The sequence below is a fragment of the Chinchilla lanigera genome, unplaced genomic scaffold (genome assembly GCF_000276665.1).
Source record: "Chinchilla lanigera isolate Chin_1 unplaced genomic scaffold, ChiLan1.0 scaffold00039, whole genome shotgun sequence".
In the NCBI taxonomy this organism is placed as follows: Eukaryota; Metazoa; Chordata; class Mammalia; order Rodentia; family Chinchillidae; genus Chinchilla; species Chinchilla lanigera.
In genome coordinates this window covers 7,307,489-7,331,936 of record NW_004955440.1, presented here as the reverse complement: position 1 = coordinate 7,331,936, position 24,448 = coordinate 7,307,489, and the positions used below count along the sequence as shown (strand labels likewise).

At 34.5% G+C, this 24,448-nt stretch overlaps 1 protein-coding gene across 1 annotated transcript in view; it reads left to right on the top strand.

Moving 5' to 3' along the window:
- Lrp1b (low density lipoprotein receptor-related protein 1B) overlaps positions 1-24,448 on the top strand; it is a 1,427,040-nt gene that overhangs the window by 1,143,630 nt on the left and 258,962 nt on the right. The window contains exons 51-56 of the mRNA XM_013517439.1: positions 1,437-1,556; positions 6,365-6,493; positions 9,966-10,088; positions 13,266-13,406; positions 14,635-14,822; positions 23,523-23,706. Of these exons, the coding sequence (XP_013372893.1) occupies positions 1,437-1,556; positions 6,365-6,493; positions 9,966-10,088; positions 13,266-13,406; positions 14,635-14,822; positions 23,523-23,706 (885 nt within the window). The remainder of the gene's footprint in view (positions 1-1,436; positions 1,557-6,364; positions 6,494-9,965; positions 10,089-13,265; positions 13,407-14,634; positions 14,823-23,522; positions 23,707-24,448) is intronic.

The window sequence follows — 24,448 nt, the reverse complement described above, 5'->3', positions numbered from 1 at the left end:
GGATTTTACTATTTGCTGGACAAAAGTATTTCCTAGAGGAGTATAAACTGCATATTCATTATTTTCTTTTAATACAAATAACATGCACCGTAGTGAATAGACAGTGAGGAAAAGATTAACAAATAGATCTTTTATCAAATGTCAAACTCTCCTGAAAGTAAATGTCATCAAGAAATGAAAAAGTAAATTTTGTTTGATTCAGATCTTATATATCTTTACATTTGAGCCAGATTCTGAAGAAGACTGACAAAGATCTTCAAATACACTTTATGTGGATTCATAATTTCTAAACAAACAGCAAATATGTGATTATATCTTTCTTTGATTTTGTTTTACCAAGACATTGGTTTTTTATATTTGTTTCTTCATAAGTACTCTAATGAAACATTTTAGGTAGGAAATGCAAAGTTTTATAAATTACTTTCAAGATTAACATTGAAATTGTCATAGCTACTGTAATTTATGTTTTGAAAGTTGAAGCTGAGAGAATTTCATTTTTGAATATTTCTGATGATAAATGTCCTGGATGTAGTGGGAGGGGTAAGTAAGGGTCGGAGAATGTATACAAAATTGATGTAAGGAGTAAATAGAGCAAGTTATTATTACCAACACATAATCTGGCAAGAAAATAACAGCCATTCTTTGAATTTTGGAATGTTTTTCATCAAGTGTAACAAACTCAACTCTTTCCAGGGAAGTAATACTACAGCATCAGTGTGTGAGGTATCTACAAATATAAAATTGTGGGGTTATCAATCTAAAACCTCCTTAATCAACTGGCCTTTAAAAATAAACTTTAAAATTCCATTATATTCTTGCCTTGTTAAAGATGTAAACATTTTTCTTATTTGATCAAAAATAGATTTAACCTTAAAAGCAGTTACTAAAGGTATATTTGTTTTATAACTCTCTGCATGTCATGCATTTTTAAAAATGGCAATGAGGAATATAATCAGAGGAGAGAATCTTGCACATACACTAGCTCCAATCAAGCCCTATGGGGGCCATGTTGAAAGAAACAGGGATACACAAGCTGTTGTCAAAGTTTATATGCAGCTGTTATATAGAAGAGGGATTTGGCTTTAGGCTATGGTGGTTGACTTTAGCAAAGCCTGAGAGAGAACATTATCAGTGTCTTATCTATCTTAAGATAATCTAAGTATTTTTTTATAATTGATACATTATAATTACACAGACTTGTATAGTACCATGTGATGTTTGACACACAAATACTTCGTATAATGCTCAAAGTAAGCGTACACACAAGTACACCCTCAAACATTTATAATTTCATGATAAAAACATTCAAACTCTCTCCTTGTTTTTCAAAATATACATTCTTTTTATGGAAATGTCACTCTGCAGTGAAATAGAGCCCAGGAAGGTATTTCTCTGGGCTGTTCCACCTTAAAACAAACGTACTTTTTGTCTTCTAGATTCTTCTTGCTCTTGGAGCCAGTTTGCCTGCTCTGCTCAGAAGTGCATTTCTAAGCACTGGATTTGTGATGGGGAGGATGACTGTGGGAACGGGCTGGACGAGAGCGACAGCATTTGTGGTGAGTTGCTTGTTTTATGTTCTCAATTCGTAGGTGCGGTCCTTTTAAAGCATACACAAAACTCCACCTGCTACTGCATTAAGCTTATTTTTATGTGGAGATTGCATATTGCCATGTAGCTGTTCTCACCAATTTCGTCTTTCTTACTTATATATTAGTGTATTGGGGGTCATGGAGGTTGAACTCGGGGCCTTTCCCCTTAGCTGTAGCTGGACATCAACCTACAGAGCTTCTGCCTCTGTCTCCCAGCGTGCTAACAGTACAGGTGGTTTCATCAGTTTTTGTGATCACCTATTATTCTTTACACCTATAGTTATTATCCAGTATTTAAGATTTTTTAAAGCATATAGAAAACTTTTTTCTGATGTACTAATCTTATAAATATATTAATTATAGTATATTATATTATACTGAGCTTGTCAACATATATTACTTTCAGGGCACCTATTTACTGTTTTTCTGAATATAGTTGTTATTCAATATTAAGATTTATATCGTGACTGTAGTGTACCTGTACATTTTATTTCTAATTTTCAATGACTTCTTTGGATTGAATCTCAATAATTAAAGTTATGGGGTCAAATATTCAAGTATTTTTTTCTCATAATTCTTGTTATGTAATGCCATCTAGCCTTCTGAATTTTGGTAAGAAATTAAACTGTCCAAAACCACATAGACTGTTTTTCTTGTGCATCTGCATGTATACTTTATACTGTTCTTTATTTTTCCAATATTTTAAATGACGAGTAAGAGAAGGTATCTAGTGTGCATGGTTTATAAATATGTTTTAAAATTCAACATCATAGAACTGGAGGTCTTAGTGTTAGATGTCTGTATTTACCTACTATGTGTCAGTGACAAAACCAGTAAATTTGTCTCTTAATAGTCACAATCATGTAACAGGGTTAAAATGGAATTATTGACTGAATTTCTTATGTTAAGAGAATGAAGCGATCTAGTCTCCATGAATTTGTTATAATTGTTCTGGCATTTAACTAATTTATTTGTTCATCTGATTTGTTTTCATATATTTGTGTAGCTGTAGCTATTTTTTTATTCACTACCTCAGTTCTATTTTGTTGCTGTTAATTATCCTCATTTTAGAAAGACAAGGACTGGAGTTACTGAATAAGGTGAACACAAAAAGTTAAGTGTGCTTAAGCTTTTTCAAATTCAGGCATCATGGCCAGCTTTATAGCTCACTACAGTAGGGGGAGGCAATATTCTGTAATACTCGACCTAAACTGAATTTCTCTGTCATATAACAATGATATCTTCTAACAATGATAATATAACAGTATCTCCTAAAAACAGGCAACTCATTTTCTTGTACACCATTCAAAATCTACTTTTCATTTACACAACTGAAACATTTTATACAAGACAAATATAAACAGAGATCAGAATCAAAAGCTCTGAACATGACAATAATAGTGACTAGATGGTTTCCCAATCTCTTTCATTAATTTTAACCCAAAGTTTGCCTATTCACAATGGGAGACATATGTTTCCAGTGTGTGAAATCATCTTGCCTTCAATTTTTTGTTTAACTCTACACTCCATGGCTCCATTGGTTTCTTTGTGCTTTCTGGGTGGACGCAGTATAGTAGAAGTGGCAAAGGTTAAAGCCATGAAGAGTTCAGTTCACCCTTGTCCGTATTCTCAGGCTGTGTGATAACATGGTTTCTTTCACTTTGTTCCTTTTGTGAATGTGCTACTGTAATTGCTCTCGCTCTTTCTCTGTGTCTCCATCTCTCTGTCTCTCTCTGTCTCTCATGTGTGTGTTGGTGTCCTTATTGTGCTTTTAAAAAATGATGAGGAAGAAATTGTTCAAAAGGAAGAAGAGTCTAGGATGGGGAAAAAGAGTCTAGGATGGGGGAAAAGAGAAAGGACAGAAGGGAAAAAGGAAAACAATGCAAGTCAGTTATACTATTACTCTCTCAGTTCACTGAAAAGGAAGGTTTGTGCTAACATTTATTAGAGAAATTTTAATGGCCATATCTTATACACTGAATAACTGAATATAATAATGTTCAATGCATTAGCTATTGGTATTCTCCTATTATTTGGTTATGAAATTTTGTTTTACCTTTTTTTCCATAAAATAAAAAAACAGAAATAATGAAATGGCAATTAATATGTTTACCTGCCATCAAAATGCTGTTTAATTTTGTATTACCTTTGCATTTCATTTAGGTCACTAATTTATTTACATGCTATATTTTATATACTACTTGATACTGTGTCAGACTGAATATGAGTTTAAAAAGAGACAATCACATATTTTAAAATAGGTAAAAAATTATAAAAATCTTATCTTAGTAGTACTCAACTTATGACAAAAATGTATTTTCTTAATCTCCAACTGCAAACATTCTGACATGGATATGAACATATGCTTTCTTAATAACCACATAGTAATTATGACTTGGGAAATTGAAGATCTTCTGGAAGCCATAACCTAGCCCACCTTAATTGTTGAAGAAAATAGAGAAATTTAAGAAATTAATAAATTTACCTGAAGTCACTTGGCTAATTAGTGATGTCAGAGGTAGGAGCAGAATTCCAGTTTCCAAAATATTAAATAGAGTAACAACTTCCTCCAGCCAACAGTTATACTCTGAGCAGGAGAACAGATGTACCCAGTGAAATCCCACCAACTTGTCTATCCTCTCCCTTGGGTTTATTTTCCCTGAGGAAGGGGATATATGTACAGGTGAAGTAACAACTATGAAATGAAGTTAGCAATTTTGTTTTGGCCCATTTTTTTCTTCAGTTATATACTCTATTTTGGCATATTCTTAATATAGGATCTGTTGAATACTACCAAGAGAACCAGTACATTAACTGCCAAGAACTTATGCCACTTTATAGCTGGAGATATCTTTGTAATTGTCTCATCCTACCCCTCCCTTTAAAGATAGGGAGTTTCAGACCCTAGTTTTCACCAAGGCCAGGAAGAAATAAATTTCTCCATAGCCAAATTAGTACTCTTTCTATTATGTCTTCTTTGGGAAGAGATTGCAATAAAAATATGGAAGGAGAGAAGAAAATTTGCATTGATCACAACTTCCTTAGTAGAAAAAAATGCAGTTTTTAAAAAATAAGCAAAATATTAGAACTATGATAGAAAGTAAAGCATTGACTTATGAGTATAATAATAAAAATTGAACCTAAAACCGTATGTTCAAGAGTACGCTTGGAAAGAGAGATAATGCAGAGGAACTATATTAAACTACTTTATACAGGAAAAAATTTCATTATAGAATCCTAAAGATGTAAAAGTATGTGAATGTCTTCTTAAATGAAAGCAACATTTACTCTGTAAATTATTTTTCCATTTCTTCAAACAATAGCGCACCCCCCCCTTTTTTTTTTTGGTACTGGGAATCAAACTCAGGGCCTCACACTTGCCAGGTAGGTGCTGTGCAACTGAGCTACCTCTTGGGCCCAGGAAACCCTATTTTAACCTCATCCTATTAAAGAACCAATTCTGAGTCAAATGAATAAATTTCAATTACCTAGGACATATTTGAACATTTAGTTGCCATGCTGTGCTTCAGCCTAATGTATATGACAAGAAAATTCGTGTTTATGTTGGAAAAAATTTTCTTTTGATAACTCGATGCGACCTATTTTTAAAATACTGCTTTAAAAAGCATTTTCTGCTCATAATAACTGCATGGTGGAAAAGTAAGGTGATAAGAATTACTTACTTACATCATACTGGTCACTTCTTTGGGTGACTGGAAATAAATATCTTCCATTCACCAAATCAGTCATATTTTCTTTCTGGAAATGGAAAATATTTTTAATAATTCCAAAAGTAGAGTTTTAAGCACCTATTATGGTACCTGTTCCACAAGACAGTGAAAGAGGAAAGAGTAAGACCGAGGGTCATGTTAATTCATTCAACTAATACTTCTTATAAGCACCAAATAATCCCCACATACACACACACACACACACACACACACACACACACACACAGGTATGGAAACAGGAGAAAGGGTCGTTTGTCACCTGATTTGACAATGCTCCTGTCAAGAGTAGAAAAGAGATGCTCTGTATGGCCCCCGTAATGTAGAATCAAAGTCAAAAGCTTTTCTTTCTTTGCTTCATATATTACAAAAACAGCATCAGACACCTAAAGCAACATTAAATTGATAAAACCAAGAAAAGATGGATTATGTTCATTACTTGGGTAAAAGCAAAGGGCACAGGAATATATCTTTTCTTTCCAACAGCACAAAGTGGGAAGGAACAATAATGAAATTAGTGGCCAGGAGAAGGTGCTCAGGTGTCAGGTTTGCACTTCCAGCTCAGAGTCCTTAAAGCCTAAAATCCTATCTATCTGTGTGATGAAACTGATAGTGATAATGATTCTACTGGATGAAATCGTGCAAGGATTAAATCTGATTTACTGTGCACATATTAAGCAATACTATTATACGACCACTATTATTATTATTGTTACTACCCTTATGGGTTCACAATTAGGGAAATATTGCTTCCATTGATGCCTTATCCTATGACGTTCTATACTTTGCTATATTTTACAAGGAGACATACATTATTTATTACTACGTAACTTTAAGAAATATAGCGCTTGAGCTTAGGGATGGATGTTCTTAGACAAAATGTGTATATATCTACAGGGGAAGGATAAGCTTTGATGATTCTAAATAACTGCAGACAGTTCTTTGTAAGCAACATTTTTCATTTCCTTCCTTTTGATACTAATTGTGAACAATGGACATTTTCTACTGATACACAATGACCTAACAACCCTTTTCTTTGGGGTCAAGGTGACATCACGTGCGCTGCTGACATGTTCAGCTGCCAGGGCTCCCACGCTTGCGTGCCCCGACACTGGCTCTGCGACGGTGAGCGTGACTGTCCAGATGGAAGTGACGAGCTGTCCACAGCAGGCTGTGGTATGCATTTTCACTAAGGGATTTGTGCCAGCAAAAATAGCGTACTTCATTTGTATTTTGTGTTTCTCCTGTAAGAGAACCCATGCAATATTGAAGCTTGTGTGTCTGGCTTATTTCGCTTAATATTATGCTCTCAATATGCATGTCTTTTCCTGCAAATGGTTGAAGTGTATCTTTGTTCATGGCAGAATAGTTCTCCGTTATTTATAAATGCCTTACTTTCTTTTTCCCTTCCTCTGTTGACGGGCATATAGACTACGTCCAAGACTTATCTATTATGAGTTTTGCTGCTATAAACATGAATGTGCACGTATCTCCAATATTTACTCTCTCTGGAAGACACTTAGAAGGGGAATGGCTATTTCTATTTTTCTGAGGAATTCCCATACTGCTTTCCACGGCTCTTGTGTTAGCTTACATTCCCACCAATAAGGAGGAGGTAGATCTTTTGCAAAATGGGAGCCAAGAGATGGGGAAAGAAAAGGGAAGGGATTCAAAAAATCTGGATACATTATGTGCGATTCTCCACGAGGACTCTAATCACTCTGCACTGGAATAATGTGCCAATAAAAATTAAAATTTTAAAAAACTGTACAGCACCTTGGGTGTTTGATTTTATAGTATTCACTGTGGCATATTTTTCTCCACTTCCTTAATATCCAGACCCTTAATAGCATCAAACTAAATGAGGTGGAATGCTGTTATACCAGTAGTTCTCAAACCCCCTTCACTACTGTTCAGCATTTAAGGCACTCAGGGTGCTGCTACTCACTTAAAAACCGTCTTGATGATTGCAGATTTATCATCTCACTTCTGGGAAAGTATAAATATACATTACACACATGACAGTGGTAAGGTTGTGATTTCTTTTTAACATCCCACCCCTATCATCATGAAAGCCTTCAGATTGCCTTGTGCAGATAGTCTATAAATGGCCACTCTGATCTTGGATAACAGCTGATCAGGAGGTCAGTAAACACCTATTAGCCCTACAGATAGCGTATTAACCCTCAGGTCAGGTAAAAATAGTTGGATATAGCTGAATGTAGCTGAGGGATCAGAGGGACACCTCTGGAGGTCAGACAATTTACTAAGTTTCTGCCTCTGGGTCATCTGGAGAAATTTTCAGGCAATTATGCAATAGTAAAAATTGAGATAAATTCCTTTGCATGATCGGGAGAATGAAGGGAGAGAATATTTGAATGACGCTGCCAAGGTCACATAAGAGATCTGTGAGCTGTTTAATTTATCAGAAGTAGTACTGAGTTCTGCTCCTTCATGTGAATTCTGCCACTCATCTGTCCTGTGGCTGATTTTCCACTTTTTAAAATGTTGTGTTTGGAGCCAAAATGTAAGTGAGGATATGTGCTGGTATGTGTACAGGAGGATATAAAGCAGGAAAAAAAATTTAAAAAAAACTTGGAAGCAGACCTATTTGCACAGAACTTAAACTATTGTTGCAGAATGATTCACTTTGCTCTTGAAACTGATCTGTGTGTCTATAAAGGTCAATGGGGCCACTGAGGGCTACATAATAAAGGATTATGCATCAATTCAGGGATCCAGATGGTCCCAGTATGCTGTTGCTATTGTAGCAAGATAACACTCCAGGAGGCATATTAACACTTTGGACCACATGGGTACTATTAAGTAAATTATGCTAAAATGCAGCAAATTGTACTCAAGTGACCTGAAAGCGTTAATGCCAAGTAAGTCACTGTTGCTGAGTATTTTAAAGAATAATTCACATATTTGAATTGGCATAATTCACTTGGGTTATATAAGCTGTCACAGAGTTCAAAGTTAGAGGAGTTATTAATAGCTCTGAGCTTTACTTTGATTACAAAGCCAATTTTTAAAGCCTTTCCCATGTGATTTCTATATAGCTTTTTAAACTAAATTTGTTGAAAGTAAATTATACTTTATTGTATTCAGAGAGCAGTGTCTGGCTTGCTGACTTACAGCTCCATGTCAGTAATTACTGAAATTAAAGTCAGATTGCTTAGTCCATGAAGTCTGAAGCAAGTTATAGGCATGTAAAAGAATAATTATAATTCTTCAAGAGTGAAAAAGATGAATATACAAGATAGAGGATCATCACAAAGGAATATACTATGAAAAATCCCAGAAGTCTCATGGAAGGATTTCAAGACTATGTGATGACAGAGTTTAAGGCTTGAGCAAAGAGATCTGTGTTCTGTGGAGAGGAAATTGCTTATTGAGAAGGGGATAGGAGGGATTGGCGAACACCTAACTTGTTTCAAGTGCCCATTATATGTCAATTATTGTGATAGGTGCTGCTTATTTACATTTCAATTCCCACAATATCACAGGAAGTGTTTTGGGGAACCTCCCAAAAATAATTATTGTATAGATAGGAATTTGAAGAGTGCCTAGGGATGTATTAAATATCTAATTTGAGAAGATCTGATTCACATATCTTATCTAGTCCTTTGGAGAAATTCATCAGATGGATTTTATTACCCTCATTAAAGCAATAAGGAAACAGATGTACCAAGAAGTAAACAGCTTCCTCAAGGTTACAAACACAAGTGGCAGAGCAAAGCTTTATTCTTTCCGTTGATCTACAATAACATATGGCAGATTCTTAACATTTGGGGTATCCTGAAACTTGGATCTTACTATTTACCTTTTATATATGGGAATAGTTTACTAAAAAGAACACAAATGGTCTTTTCAATGCTCTTACGTTTCTATACATATTGTGCTAAAGTTTATCTTTTCTGTATACATTTTTATTGCACATTTGGATCAACCATTTTCCCAGTCGTTACGGCACTTGTTGGAGCACTACTCTCACGGATCAGTATTCCTGGAGGATCAATATTCCATTTTAAGGATCAGTATCTGTAATTTTATGGAGTACTTGTGGTACTGATTGCATCGTAGATCTTTCCTTTATGTAATTCAGCACCCCATTCTGGAAGTCACCCAAATGTTTTATTTTCTTTTAAAAATAATAACTTCCTCAGTCCTCCAGGTTTTCACTTCTGTCACAAACACTAGAACTTGGTGCTCTGCTCAGTTCCGTTTTTCACAAGGAAGGAATACTTTAACCACTTTCCTGGCATAATATAGGCACAAGTAAAGAAAAAGACGCAGACACTTGTTAGCTAAGTCATTTCATTCTAACCCATGAACATTTGCATTTATACTTCTGAAAGCTTACAAATTGTTACACAGCCTGAAATGTCAGGCTCACTCTAGAGTAGCAGTTGAAATTATGAATACTAAAATTTTGAGTTATGCCTGTGCATAGTCTTTGAATTAGTATGTATAATTCTAATATATACACGAGAGTATGAGATTATCTGATCTATTGTATAGTCAATGAAGCTCTTTCTCTGAATAACTACAAATTATTGGAAATGATTTTACTTATTTTCTAAAATTCTAATTTCCAAAAGGTAAAATACTTCATCTAATTTTATTTTTGTGATGCCTTCCTTAGCTCCCAATAATACATGTGATGAAAATGCTTTCATGTGCCACAATAAAGTCTGCATTCCCAAGCAGTTTGTTTGCGACCATGACGATGACTGTGGAGATGGCTCTGATGAGTCCCTGAAGTGTGGTGAGTGTAGCCAAGCTTTTTGCACACGGGGATTCTCAGGTACAGACATTTGCAATGACCTCAGGAATACATTTTTAAAATAATGAAAACAAGCACAGTTATCAATGTCACTAAAGCCTGGTAAATTCAACAATAGCCACACCACATATTATTTTGTAAACTCTAGCATAAATTGTACATTTATTTGAAAATCATTCCTAGTGATAGTATATTTTTTTAGGGAGTAATCCTACTGGAAAATGTCTATTAAAATGTCTTTGGTTTGCAGTACTTTGAACTTCAAAGACAGTTCAAGGCTGGCTTATCCAGTGTGGTAGCCAAATCAGTTAATTGAATGAGAAAAAGAGTGCCATTTAGAATTATCAGGAAAAACCTGATGACTTAATACTGTCCTTGACTTTATTGTTGAGGCTTCCAATACTCTCTTAAATTTTAATGTTATCATTGCATAATCTATATTTTTATTACATATGTATTTAAAGAATTGTTATCTATACTATATTTATACTATATACCCATATTTATACATTTTGTGATAAAAAATAAATAAGCTTTACAGTCATTAAAATAGTGAGTTGAAGTTCAAAATTTATGTGAGGCTAGTGGTTTTGTAAAATGTTTCAGTGCATGGAGATTAATAGATACACAAACATGTAATGGAAAGTGTAGATTTCTTATACGGTCATAGTAGGTGCTAGATTTAATGTCTTCTTTTTCTCTCCCTTGGGCAACAAATATAGCCTTGGTCATTGATATAACTCTCTTTGGAGTCAGAGAATATCAGTTTTTAGGATGACTACTCCTTTAAGTCATGTATTATATGTGATATTTTAAAACCTAGCTCATGACTCAAAGTATAAATCTGAAGCAGAGATATTTCTGAATATTTTCCTTCTTATAGACATTAAAGGTGGTGGATATGAAAATGAATGAAGTAGATGCATGACTTGAAGAAATCACAAATGGAAAAATCAAGCTGGGTTCCAAGATTTGCCACTTAGTAGCTGTGTGCCCTTGAGAAAATACTTAACCACCCTGCACCTCACTTCATTCATCTGTAAAATGCATGTAGCAACAGTGCTTAACTCTTAGGGCTAAGAAAGCACCAGAGTTACCGTGGTTAAGTAGAGCAGTTCCAGGCACATGCTAAATTCTGGCTGTGTTGACCAAGACCTGCAAGTTGATGTGGTTGATAAATAGCAATTAGTTTTCTGGGAGGTTAAGTTGAAGTTAAAAAGTTAAATTGGAGTTAGATTAGAAAGAGCCTCAAATACAATGTGAGATAATTTGTATTTAATTGTTTTGCCTCTGAGGCCAGCATACATTTTGAAACCTGAGAAGGGAATACCACAGTACAATTCATGCTCCTGAACCATCATTTTCTGCAGTGGAAGAAATATTGCCACAGAGGAGAGAAATAAGGGGAACATAAACTGGTTAGGAGGTTACAGGAATAGTTCTGATGATCAGCAATGTGGTTCTGAACCAGGAAAAGGATAGTGGACTAGAATGAACACAAGCTACAAATGTCTCAGAGTTCATTTGCAGCTCGATGTGAGAAAAAAAGTAATTTTAGGTTGGCCGATTTGGTAGGTGGTTGCTATTAAAATGCTTTAGAGGAGGGAGGTGAGGGACCAGTTTTTCTGATGCAGAAGGAAAGCAACGTGAGAAAAAATTCATTTTAGATTTTCCAGATGAGAAGTGTTAATCGGGCAATCACATACCATTACATACCAAGTGTTTGAAAATATGGTTATAGAGATCAAAATTATGGTGAGGATATATAATGTTAATTTTGTGACCATAAAGAGGGTGAACATTCACATCATGTAGAACAGAAAAGAGGGAAAAACAGACCAAAACTTGAAATGTGCAGTACTTTAGGGCTAAATGGGAGAGGATTTTCTGTAGAAAGAATAGAAAGTAAGAATGGGACAGCAAAGCTAGGTTCAAAAAAACCCCAGGAGAGTCGATTATAAGTATTTTCAGGATACTCCTTCCAAGGTGATGTGGTCAACAATGTCAGATGCTGCAGAAAAGCAAAGAAAGATAACTTTTGAGACACCTTTAAATTTGATGGTTTCTGCTTGATATTTGTTATCTCTAAGATAAATTTCAGAGAGTACATATTATAGAAATGAGATGTTGATTGTTTAACTTTGAACTAGAAGCTAAGTAAACAAATAAGCAGCACAGAAGAAGAGAATATAGGTGATTTTCATTGTGACAGGGGTAGCACAACATGAATGTATTTATAGCCTGGGAAGGTGGAGTGCAGCAGAGATTGGGTAGAAGGATTATGGCAACTGTATATTTTAGAAACTTCTAGTTTTATGGTGCAATGTGATAAACATTGAAATGAGTTGCACACTGTTGAATTATTTTTCCATGGAAATTTTGTTCATTCATTAAGTCTTCAAAAATCTTCTTAAAGTAGAACATTTACCCAGATTTATCAAGAAGATCTAAGAGAAATGATTATTTTTATTGTTAATGGAAATAGGAAACAATCCATTTTAAAACAATGTTAAAAATGAAATGATTTTTACATAAATATAGGCATAGATGTGAACATTAGCAAATGATGGGTTTTATTTTGTATTTGAATAAAACTTTTTTAATGACTCTAAGCATCAATATATAGGATAATTTTGGTAGTGCTTGCTTATTACTCTATAAATTTACTTTGAATTTTTTTTGCATTTTAACAATTTCTTTACACTCGGGCTGCTGCTTCCTGAACATAAACATGACATTACAGCTCCTGAGAATTACTGTTATAGCTCAGAGTCAGTATATCCATATGTTCTGTTGCAGTACCTAACCAAGTCAGTCTTGAAAACAATATCGTAATAGCTTTCATTTTTGTTTTCCATTTTAAGGAAAATCCCTAAGATATAGACAGGAGGTGATTATGTTAGAGTAAATGTTGATTTCTTATTTCTTAACTTACAGATAATAAGAGTACATTGCTTCAACTTTATTTTCTAGTTTATCTTTAAATCCACAAATATGTCTCACATCTGTAATTAATGTAAGGGAAAGAAATGAGAATTACTTCCCAGAGAAGGCATGAGTAAACTCACAATAAATTAGGAATTTGTGCATGAAGAGGATGAAGTCTTATTTAATATTTATTATGTGAATGAGTCAGTCTTCTTTCTTTTTTTTCTCCAGGATACAGAGAGTGCAGTGCAGAAGAATTCCGTTGTGCTGATGGGCGATGTCTTTTAAACACTCAGTGGCAATGTGATGGAGACCTTGACTGTCCTGACCATTCTGATGAAGCACCTTTAAACCCAAAGTGTAAAAATGCAGGTACAGAGATATCCAACACCATGTTATTGCAAAATTTATTTTTTAGTGTCAAAACTGTGACTACATTTCTGTCCAGTACGATATCCGCTGAAAGAGAATGCAAATTAGCAGGATGTGATATCTCTAATGATATCATGTAGATCATCCTAGTAATAAATTGTGTTTTGTGGCTCATTTTAGAAGTTTAATTCTATGTCAAGTATGTGAATATTTGAAGCAGTGGCTCTGATAGATTCATTACCCTGTCCCACCAACCTTCAAAACACATTTTTTCATAAAATCTTAAATGAAGACAATTTCCATATATGAGGCTATTTGAAAACTCGAATGTGAAATAATTTAAGATTTAATGAAAGCATCATGTGATCCTACTGTGACTCATAAATGTGTGCAATTATTACGTGTCTGTTAATATTTTAAATGATAAGTGCATTTTAAAGGATTTCCTGTGAAATAATATTCACACTTAGGCAATGTGAAACAAATTGCATATTATTTGAGCATAAATTTATACATATACTTATTTATTTATTACTATACTCTTCCAAAGGCTGCTTATATAGTCATATATCTTAGAATAAACTCAATTAGATCGTTTCTTATGCCATTTACATGTTAATAGACTTTTTAAAGCATGTATGATAATGAGTTATGTTGAAATCATCCAGTTATGAGCAGCTGTAAAATCCGAACTCCTTTCCAAAGCTATATTTAGAATATCTATTATTCACCATCAATGTCCTTTTTATGCCCTATTTAAAAATGTCAGTGTTATATTTTCTGAAAGGAAAAGGACTTTGGAATCTACCTATTCTATATTCTTAAGTTTTAGTGGCATAATTTCTCAGACTGCTGTAGCTTGAAGGAAATGCCAAATTATCATCATACTCACCAACACATTCTTCATAGTATAAATGAGAGAGAGAGAGAGAGAGAGAGAGACCATGAAATTTTCTACAGATACTCATTTTGAATGTTAATTTTTGAATTAAAGCTAAGGTTGCAGTAAGTGTAGAACATGAACACATACTTTACCCTTGGTTTTCTAGTTTATGTAGAACATATTGTACTGACTATAAAGCTTTATATATAAATATATATATATATAATATATGTATTTATTGTAATTTTGACAGAAAAGTGATCACATTTGTGTATGATTTTCACAATTGTAACATAAAAATCGGCATGCCCTTTATGTTCCATTTGTTTTATTTTCTTTTTCCAGAACAGTCATGCAACAGTTCATTTTTTATGTGCAAAAATGGCAGGTGCATTCCCAAGGGCGGTCTCTGTGACAATAAGGATGACTGCGGCGATGGCTCAGATGAGAGAAACTGCCATATAAATGAGTGTCTGAGTAAGAAAATCAGTGGATGTTCTCAAGATTGTCAAGATCTTCCAGTCAGTTACAAAGTAAGTACTCCTCAGAAGGGCAAATCCTGCAACATTTTAAAGCTAAAGGTACTGAAAATTTTTTAATCTAATAGAAATGTAAAATTAAAAATCATTACAAAACTGCTAGGTAAACTACTTCAAGGGAGAGTATCTATATAAGAAAACCATAATAATAGCAAGGTATAATAATTGAGAGAGAGCAAATAAAAAGACAAAAGCATAAAAAAATTTCTTACTATTCAGAACAAAAAGATTAAACTTAGGTAAAGGAAGACCAATGTATAGAGAACATAATATGATAATGACTATATAAATACGTCATCAGTTCTTAACTTTGCATTCCTTTTCCCTCTCTCTGTCTTATATATCTTTAATACAGAATGGTCTAATCATTCATTCAGTATATCAAAAGGGAATATAATATGTTCATATAAGTAAGAGGGCAAAAGTAGAAAACATGAGGGCTTGGGACTGAATGGAAGTATGTAAAGTTATACCATCCCTAGTGACATTGGTGGGGCCTGGGGATTTAGCTCAGCGGCAAAAGCGCCTGCCTGGCATGCGCAAGGTCGTGAGTTCGGTTCCCGGTACCGGAGAAAAACCAGAAAAACCTAGTGACATTGGTGGTTTTTGTTACTACCATTTCCCTGATGATGTGATTCACTGTAAAGCTGACTGAAATATGTTGTAAAAATATCTCTGTTTCATTATATTGGAATAGTGGGCACAAACTATTGCAATACTTAGATGTAAAGTTGTGCGTTCATTAGTATGGATTATGTAGGTTTGGGAGAAGGTTTATGTGTTTCGGGTGTGCTGCTCCATGGTAGAGCTCTTGACTAGCCTGGGTAAGGCCCTGGGTTCAGTCCACAGCACCACTTAGAAATGGTTATCCCTTTAAAATTATTCTTTTTGCTTTTATTTTTGCTTTTTTCACTGACAGCTCCTTATGAATTAACAGTAGGATGTGGTCACTATAACATAGAGTCTGTCTCCTGCCAGTTTGCTAGGGGTTGATTTTATTCTGTTGAGTTCTCTGTTGTTCAAATTCACCCAGCTTATTTGTGCATATTTTTGTTATGTTGTCAAAATAACCTCAAAAACTGAAGTGTATCTGAATTTGTACCTACATACAGAAAGACCAAGGGCCTGGATCTTATGTCTTCAGAAGTTCAGCCTAGAGCAAAGATGGGTGTTTACTATATTGAAATATATAAAGGACCAAAATAGGAAGTATACCAATCTGAGTTGTTTTTAAGAGCTAAGATTATGAGTTGGGAGACAGATTCTTTTAAATGTAAGAAGACTTTTCTAACACGAGAATTCTTTACATGGGAATGAATATGTTACGATTTGATCTCTAAATTCCCACAAGGTCATGTACTCCAAGGTGGGGACTTTAGGAAAAGTGATTTGATATGGGGCTGCTACATGTCATCAGTGGATTAACCCACTCACAGAGTTGCATGGGTAGAGAGAAAAGGCAGAATTTCATTGGAGGAAGTAGGTCAATGAAGGCTTGCTTTGGGAGCATATATTTTTTCTCAAGCTACCTCACTCTCTCTTCTCTTTCTCAATCTAGCTGCAGTGAGGTGAGCAGCATTCCTCTGCCATCCCCATCTGCCATGACGTTTCTGCCTGGCAGCCAATGTACCATGAACTGAAACCTCTGAAACCATGAGTCAAACCTATCTTTTAAAAAATTGTTTTTCTTAGCTATTTTGGTAAAGAGATGAAAATTTGAGAAACACAAGAAATTGTGTCACTGCTGTGACTGTATCTGAACATGTGGTTCTGATGTCTTTGAAAGTTATTTGAGGGAAGAGCATAGAGTGGTTTGGAAATGCAGGTTGGAGAAGCCTTAGAATGTTGTAAATGGAAGTTTATGAGCAATTTTGATGTAAGTTCAGAAGACCAGGATGTTGATAGGTATATGGCCTTTAAGACAGAGCTGATTGATTTTAGATGAGAAAGATGACTCTGTTGAAAATTGGACTGGAGACCATGTGCTTTACATCCTGGCAAAGAACTTTACATTTTGTCCATGAAATTAAATGAGATGGACTAGTTAATATGGAAGAGGAAATTTTAAGGCAGCACAGTATTTGACAATGGGATCGATATGAGTGGCTTTCTTTGTCAGATCTGCAGAGAGAATTATGAACAGAAATCCCAACCATATGACATGAAAAGCATACACATGCTCCAGAAAGGAAGCAAGAGCTCTTGCAAAGTTACAGTCAAGCAATGTGTGGCTGGAGATTAGTGTCATTCAGAAGAAGCCAGATGTTTATTTGTGGAGACAATGGGAAAGACGCATCAAGGACATCCCAGGAATTGGTCAGACCACAGCCATCACAAGCTCCAGAGTATAAAAGGGCCAAATCTTTGAAAGACTGCTTTGTGAAGGGAGCTCCCATGTGCTGTGTAGGGGAGCTATGTAGGGGATTATTTCCCCACAGTAAACTGACCAGGTGCTCAGAGCTAAGGTAGCCATAGTTCAAAGGGGCCTTGCAATGGCCCAAATGATGGGTAGAACTTGGTATAGTCTGTGTGATACGTGTTTTTCAGGTATGTAGAATGCAAGTGTTATGGGTCCATGAAGGTTTCCATGCTGAATTCAGAGGAAGATGTAGCAGGCCAGGCAGTATGGGACAGTTTTAGATTCCTTACATATTCTGTGCGAAAGTAATGTGTGAAGCTGTGAGAGTGAGGGGAAAGCCAAATGGAAATTTCCCCTAGGAAACTAGAGATGGCAGGAATATGGAACATCCCCCAGGGAAAGGTAGAGTCAGCAAGTAGGGCCAGCTTCATGGAGGGGTGTTTAGTCTACAACCAGCAGGGGTGTAGAAACAAGACTTTCCAAGCCATCAGAGGATGGTGTTCTGCTATCACATGCCCAGAGGCCAGACATGAAACTATGGGATGTAACGTTTCCCTTGCTCAGTTTTGATATTGATGTCCATTCTTTTCTATTACTTATTTCTCCCTTCTGGAGTGGGGATGTTTTCCCTGTGCCACTGTATCTCAGGAATATGTAACTTTTATTTAATTTTTACATAGGCTTACAGCTAAGAGTTTGGAGTCTGAGAGGAGACTGGGCTGGGAATTTTGAGCAATGCTGGAAATCTTGAGACTGTAGACTCTTGGAGGTGACCTAAATGCATTGCACAATGAGACGATTAGGAGGCTTTGGGGGCTACTAAGATGTCATGGTTTGATATACAATGTCCTTCAATAATCTCCTGTGTTCAGAAGCAGGACTTTTGGAAAAGTGATAGGATCGTGAAAGTGCTACCCACATCAATGGATTAATCTGTGCACAATTACATAGGTCATTGAATTACAGGGGATAACTGGAAGAAATAGGCCACAGGGCACATGCCATGGAAGGGTATATGTTTTTTCAGACACTTTCATTTTCTCTATACTACTGAGCTGCAGGAAATGAGTAATTTTCTTCCTGTCTGCCTTTCTGAAGCCTCTGAAGCCAAAATAAACTTTTCTTCTATAAATTGTTTTTCTTAGCATTTTATTTTGCTTGTTTTGTTTCATTTTGTTGACAGGGTCTCTCTCTGTAGTTCAGGCTAGCTTTGAACTCACTATGTAGCCCAGGCTGGCCTCAAGCCCTCGGTGATCTTCCTGCCTCAGCCTCCCTAGTTCTGGGATTATAGGTATGCACCACCCTACCCAGTTTCTTAAGTATTTTGCTGCATTAACAAAATCTAAAACTGAGCTGCCTCACATGTCACCACCACAAATGTTTTAGGAGTTGCTAAATAACCTTCTTAAAATAGTGCTAGTGAAATGTGTGTATGAAGATCATCGGCCATTTTTCCACAAGCCTTAACATTGTAATGACACTCATCTCTATATTCAGTTAAATTTCTAAATTCAGTTAAACAACCAAGTTGGTCTTTTTAATCTCAAAATTTCTGGTACTATGATTAGTAACTACATTTAACAAAGGTTTTACTGTATGTAGGTATAACCTAAGACCTCGAACAGCCATTTCCTCCCAGCAGGAAAGTGGAGGTAAAATGAAGGATTGATTCTAGGACTGTCGTTCCCTGGAAGCCATGTGCCCAGCCTGGATTAGAAGTACAGAATGAAAATAAGCAAATCAAAACAACAGCCTCCCAAACAGAAGGAAACAAATATCAAGAAAGCTAAAGCTGCATTTATTTTAAAAGTCTTTGGGCCCATGTTTGTATTAAGAATACAATAAACTTAAAACTTACAATACACAGGCAATAATTCACAAACACTTTTTTTACAGGAAGGAAACAGAACAAATGAGCCAGAACAACTCTTAATGAGAGCCTGTGCATCATACGAATAATTTTGGAAGGAAATATCTTAAAACACAAGAAGCAGAAAAAAAATTGTGACTTATACATGACCGATATAGAACTATCGTCTTGAGTATATCAGGAAGTACATCTTAAAATTATTGTAGGGAATTAGTTAAAATTTTAAGTCACAGGCTTACAAATAATTCTTTAGTTCTATCACATAAACATTTTCTATAGGACAAATTTTCCAGTCAGTGTTTATTTAAACTGTGTGCATTTAATGTCATAAAAATCACGGTGGTAAAATATAAAAAATTACAAAATATAAAATAGCCACCATGTGACATAACGTAAAAAATGAAATTTTTGTTAAAATGCCAACCCGTAAGATGCATTTATTTAGTGCACAGTAATATTGTATTTGGAAAATTATTTTGATAGAAGATGTTGTCCATAAACCACATTAAATTATATTCTTTTAAAAACTTTGAAGAGCTCAACAGAAATACTTGTTTATTTATACTTTTAAAATATCATTTTTACTCCATCCTTTATTGAGGCCATAGAATGATGTGAAAATTCTAGATGAAAATAGAAGTTTTTAAACTTTCCAAACTGTTTATGAACATATAATATTTGGAAAACTTATGTAAATACCCAGATAAAATTCATGGATGCATATGTGTAATGAATAAAATAAAATATATATTGGTGGAAACATGATCAATACAAAAATTTAAGATGAGCCCAAAATCATAAATAAAAGATTCAAGCAAAGGCCCATGCGAAATATTTTATATAATGTATAAATAAATGTGCATCACAAGTATGTTTGGGGGTAACCTGAATTATATGTATGCATACAATATAATCAAATAACTTACTGACTGGCATTTTAGAACTCAGTGGAATGCCAAATTGCTCACACTTTTTTGGAAAAAATTGTACCAATCAGTTTGTCTAGTGCATGGAATCGGAATGGCCACCAGTAAGCCATTTCTTATTGCAAGATCAACAGAAAATGACAAGAAATTATTTTCCAAATTTTACACTAATATGCAATTGATTACCAAGGCAAAATTTAGAACCTACCAGTTGAAAAATCTGTACATTTTTTACAAATTAAATATATTGAACCACTCCAAAACAAATAAAAATTAAAACATGAATCTTTTGATACTTTATCGTATACAATCAGTATATTACTGAGAGGTAGAAATTTCTAAAGCATAAATTAGAAATAAACAATAATAATTGTTGTGCTGAGGATATAGCTCAGTGGCACAAGCGCCTGCCTGGCAAGTACAAGGTCCTGAGTTTGACACCTGGTTACAAAAACAAAACAAAACAAAATAGTAATAATAATATTTGTCTAATGTCACTTAAAAATCTGCAAAAACATTTTCTTTAAAATAATAGGAAACATTTGCATGGCCAAAGCTCTCTCTTCTTGTTATATATTCCTATAACATCAAAGTAAAACTGGAAAATATAATTCTGAATAATGAGAAAACTTAAAATGACACTGAATAGTTTTATTTGACTCAGAATAATTGACTTTTTAAGGAAGTGTAAAAATGTTTTATGGTCTACTTTTTCTGCTAAATGTAGACAAATCTTGAATATTTTATAAGTCTAGTAGATTTTCTTCTATAGATTTTTAGATCCTTTAAGTATAAAAATATTTTGCTAAAATCTTGTTACTGCATTGGGGAGAAAATTTTCTTTTCAAATTCCTGACTCTCAAAAACAATATTTAAAATTACTATAAACTTGAAACTGCTGTATATAGAATTTTGTATTATAACAACTTTAATTTTATTTTAAATAAATTAATTTTCCATATTTTATTTCATCTAAGCCATCTATTTGATATAATATTTCTTTAAGCTTAATATAGGCATTCAAAGTGATTTTAGAAACTTTATTAAGGTTAAGATGTACCTTGTTTCATTTTATAATAGTGCTTCAGAAAAATTCAATCTATTCTATGAAACTTCTTTTCACTTATCTTAAATTGCCCCTTGTTTCAAGACTACTCTGTAGCTACCAGTTTGATTTTTTGAATAAGTGATTTGATTTTCAGGACTTTAAAGTGATAACATATCCTGTTAGATTTCTCTTTTTAAATTTTTAAAAGTTGTGCTAAAATACATGTAACATACTATTGATCACTGTAACTGCTTCTAAGTATACAACTCATTTGCCTTAAAGATTTCATTTTCTCTGCATGCAGTGTAAGCAGCAGTCCCTTTTATAAGAAGGTCTTCTCCAGGCAAAATCAACACCATATGGACAACATTCAAATTTTATACCACCTAGGAACTTCTTGAAGTCCAACTGCTCTGGCATGATTTGTTTGGAAGCTTTTATACCATGAAACCCTTCCGTACTCTACCTTGTACTCTGGGGCTCTTTATTCAAAGCAAAATCTTTCACAGGAGTTTATACTTTTTTGACTTTGAACTTGTGATGTGTGGGGTCTGGACCATTCCTGAGATGCCCTCAAGGCCTCTTTCTTATTTTTCCATAGGGAAAGTACTTGATGTCTGTCTAATGGTACTGATTTTTTTCAGCAACCATACCCCTTCACAGTACTTTCTGTGCAAACTAAAAGTTTTTCCTACCTTTCACACTGTTGTTTGCTCTTGATTCTCGTCATTAATCTGGCTAAAAGCACTCAGTTCCATTGCTTTAGGCCTGTGGCAAATCAGGAAAATGATTGCAGTGTGGAGGAAAGCTTCCCACCTGATGGGGGCCAGAGAAGAAAGAGAAGTAGAGACAGAGACTATTACAAAAGCTGTCCTTAAGAGGCATTCCCTCTGTGGCCTGGTTTCTCCAGTGTAACGTCGCTTTTTGAATTTTTCTTTTCCCCTTACAGCGTCATTAGCTGGGGACCTGACCTCTGGATATGGCCTTTGGGGAAGAAGGAGGATCCAAAGTATAGCAGAAAGCAATACTGTCACAATTTAGATACAATGAGCATTTGCAAATTCAACCTATGGCTTTTGCATTCCTTTGCAGGCTTGGCAGTTTGTTCTAGAGATTTATACAGTCCGTTATATTTTCTGAGTATTATTAGACAAATGTTGATGTAAATTATTCAAAGTAGAAGTACTAGGAGCTTAAAGTATTTAAATCCTTGTAAAAGTAGTTAATGTATTTATCTTTTGAGCACTTTCAGATGAAGTTACTCTTGCTTCCTTGTTTTCCTTTTCAGTAATGGACTTTGTTATTGTATTGAAAAATTCTACCATTCAATTAAATGATCATTGATAATTTCATAATATGGACAAGTATCATTTTAATATTTTCCCAATATATACAACTTTTCTTACTCTCTGTCACTGTCAACTAAATGATCCAGATCCTGAAATGTTTGTGATGAATACGTCCTGAATAATAGTTACTTTTAATGGCTTGGAGTTCCTTCTTGACATCTTTCTCAACATTCACAAATTCATTTATTCAAAGCCAATTAAAGAGTGTTGATAAAAGTTAATGATAAAAAATTTTCTGGCCAAGTAAAGGTGTATTTCCTATAATAATATTATTCATATTCTACTTGGTAGGGCCTTCAAATAGAGTTTTAAAAGGGCGACCAGATACAGGGCCTCATCCCTCTTAAGAATGCAAAACTTATAGAGCATGATGTTTACATACTCAAAAAGTTCATATGTCTGTTAGTGAGTATCGCATATTATTAGCAGAGGGACACGCAAAATGTAACAGTAAAACTGAAGAAAATGTTTGAAGGTATGTTTTGATTTAATTTCTGTGAGAAAAAGAGTTAATATTACTTTTTCTTCAGACAAAATCATCATGTCTTAGTGTAGAGTCAGATTCATCCAATATTGACACTTACTGTGTTTTTTTTTTTTTTTAAATTGACTACTCTTAGCACCCATATTAACTTTATATAGGCAAGTTTACTTTCCTGGTTCTGTTTTCATTAGTGAACTAAGAGCAAAAATATTTTCATTATAGATTTCTATATGTCACAATTGAGATAACATGTGACTCTGCTAACAATCCCTGTTAATTCTTATGACTCTTAGGTCTCCAAAAACACAACATAATTTAATAGAAAAAGAGTAAAAGAAGTTGAAGTTTTTTTTTTTATTGTGTTTTTACTTGTTTGTTTCACCATTCCCTAGTCACATGACTTTGTGAAGTCAGTTAACTTTGTAATCTTGCCAATCTCAGCACATCCGATGAAGATGTGTGGGACAGTCCTTTTTGAACTTTAACTTTACGTAATACATATATGTAATTCTCATTAGGGGTTAATTTCTGGGAGACAGAAAGACTTGCATTTACGTATTCTTAAGTGCTTCTCATTTGAGTCATGCTAAAGGGATATCCAATAGTAAAAGACACTGACAATGATATGAATTGATTGTGCTCATTTTTCTTTCTCCAGTGCAAATGCTGGCCTGGATTCCAACTGAAGGATGATGGTAAAACATGTGTGGACATTGATGAATGCTCTTCAGGCTTTCCCTGTAGCCAGCAATGCATCAATACCTATGGGACCTACAAGTGCCTTTGTACAGATGGGTATAAAGTACAACCCAATAACCCAAATGGCTGCAAGTCACTTTCAGGTATCGAACTGAATTTGCCCGCTAATCTGACCTCAGCTACACATATGGATCTTGCATTTTATAGCTATTCTTATTGAATTCACTTTTCCTGCTGTTTCTGAGAAATCAAAATTCTTCTCCTCTTCCCTCAATATAGAAATCTGTCATTGTGACTTTCTATCCTGTATATACCCTGTTCTGTTGGTGGTAATATTGCATTATGATCTTGTGAACTATTTTGCTCCCTACCTTGTCAGAGTGCACACAAGCAGAAGGAATTGCATCTAGCACAGCTTTCTAAGGAAACACGTAATAATATGAGAGTTTAGCCAAACTGAAAAGGCCTATTCTGACTTTACTATAGTGTTTGTCTTTCTCCCCTCTACCACATACATTTACACTGAGGAAACAACAGGCTAATAAAAATGATGATAAGAAAAAGCAACAATATGCATAATAAATTAAATACCTAAAACTATCTGAATTCTTCCAGTGATTTAGCAAATCTTCTTAAAGGTCCATTTATTCTAAGTGTTATGTTTGACACTGTAAATTAGAAATTTGATAAAGCATTGTCCATACCATTAAAAATATTATAAACCATCAGAGGAAAAATATTAGAGTAAAACAAGACAATATAAGAACGACTACTAACAGCTTAAAAAATGGTGTGTTATAGGTTCTGTGTCCTTTTTGATGTTTAAATATTGTATAATGAGTCAAGCACCACTGTTACCTTTGCAGACAGATATTTTTTTTTTTT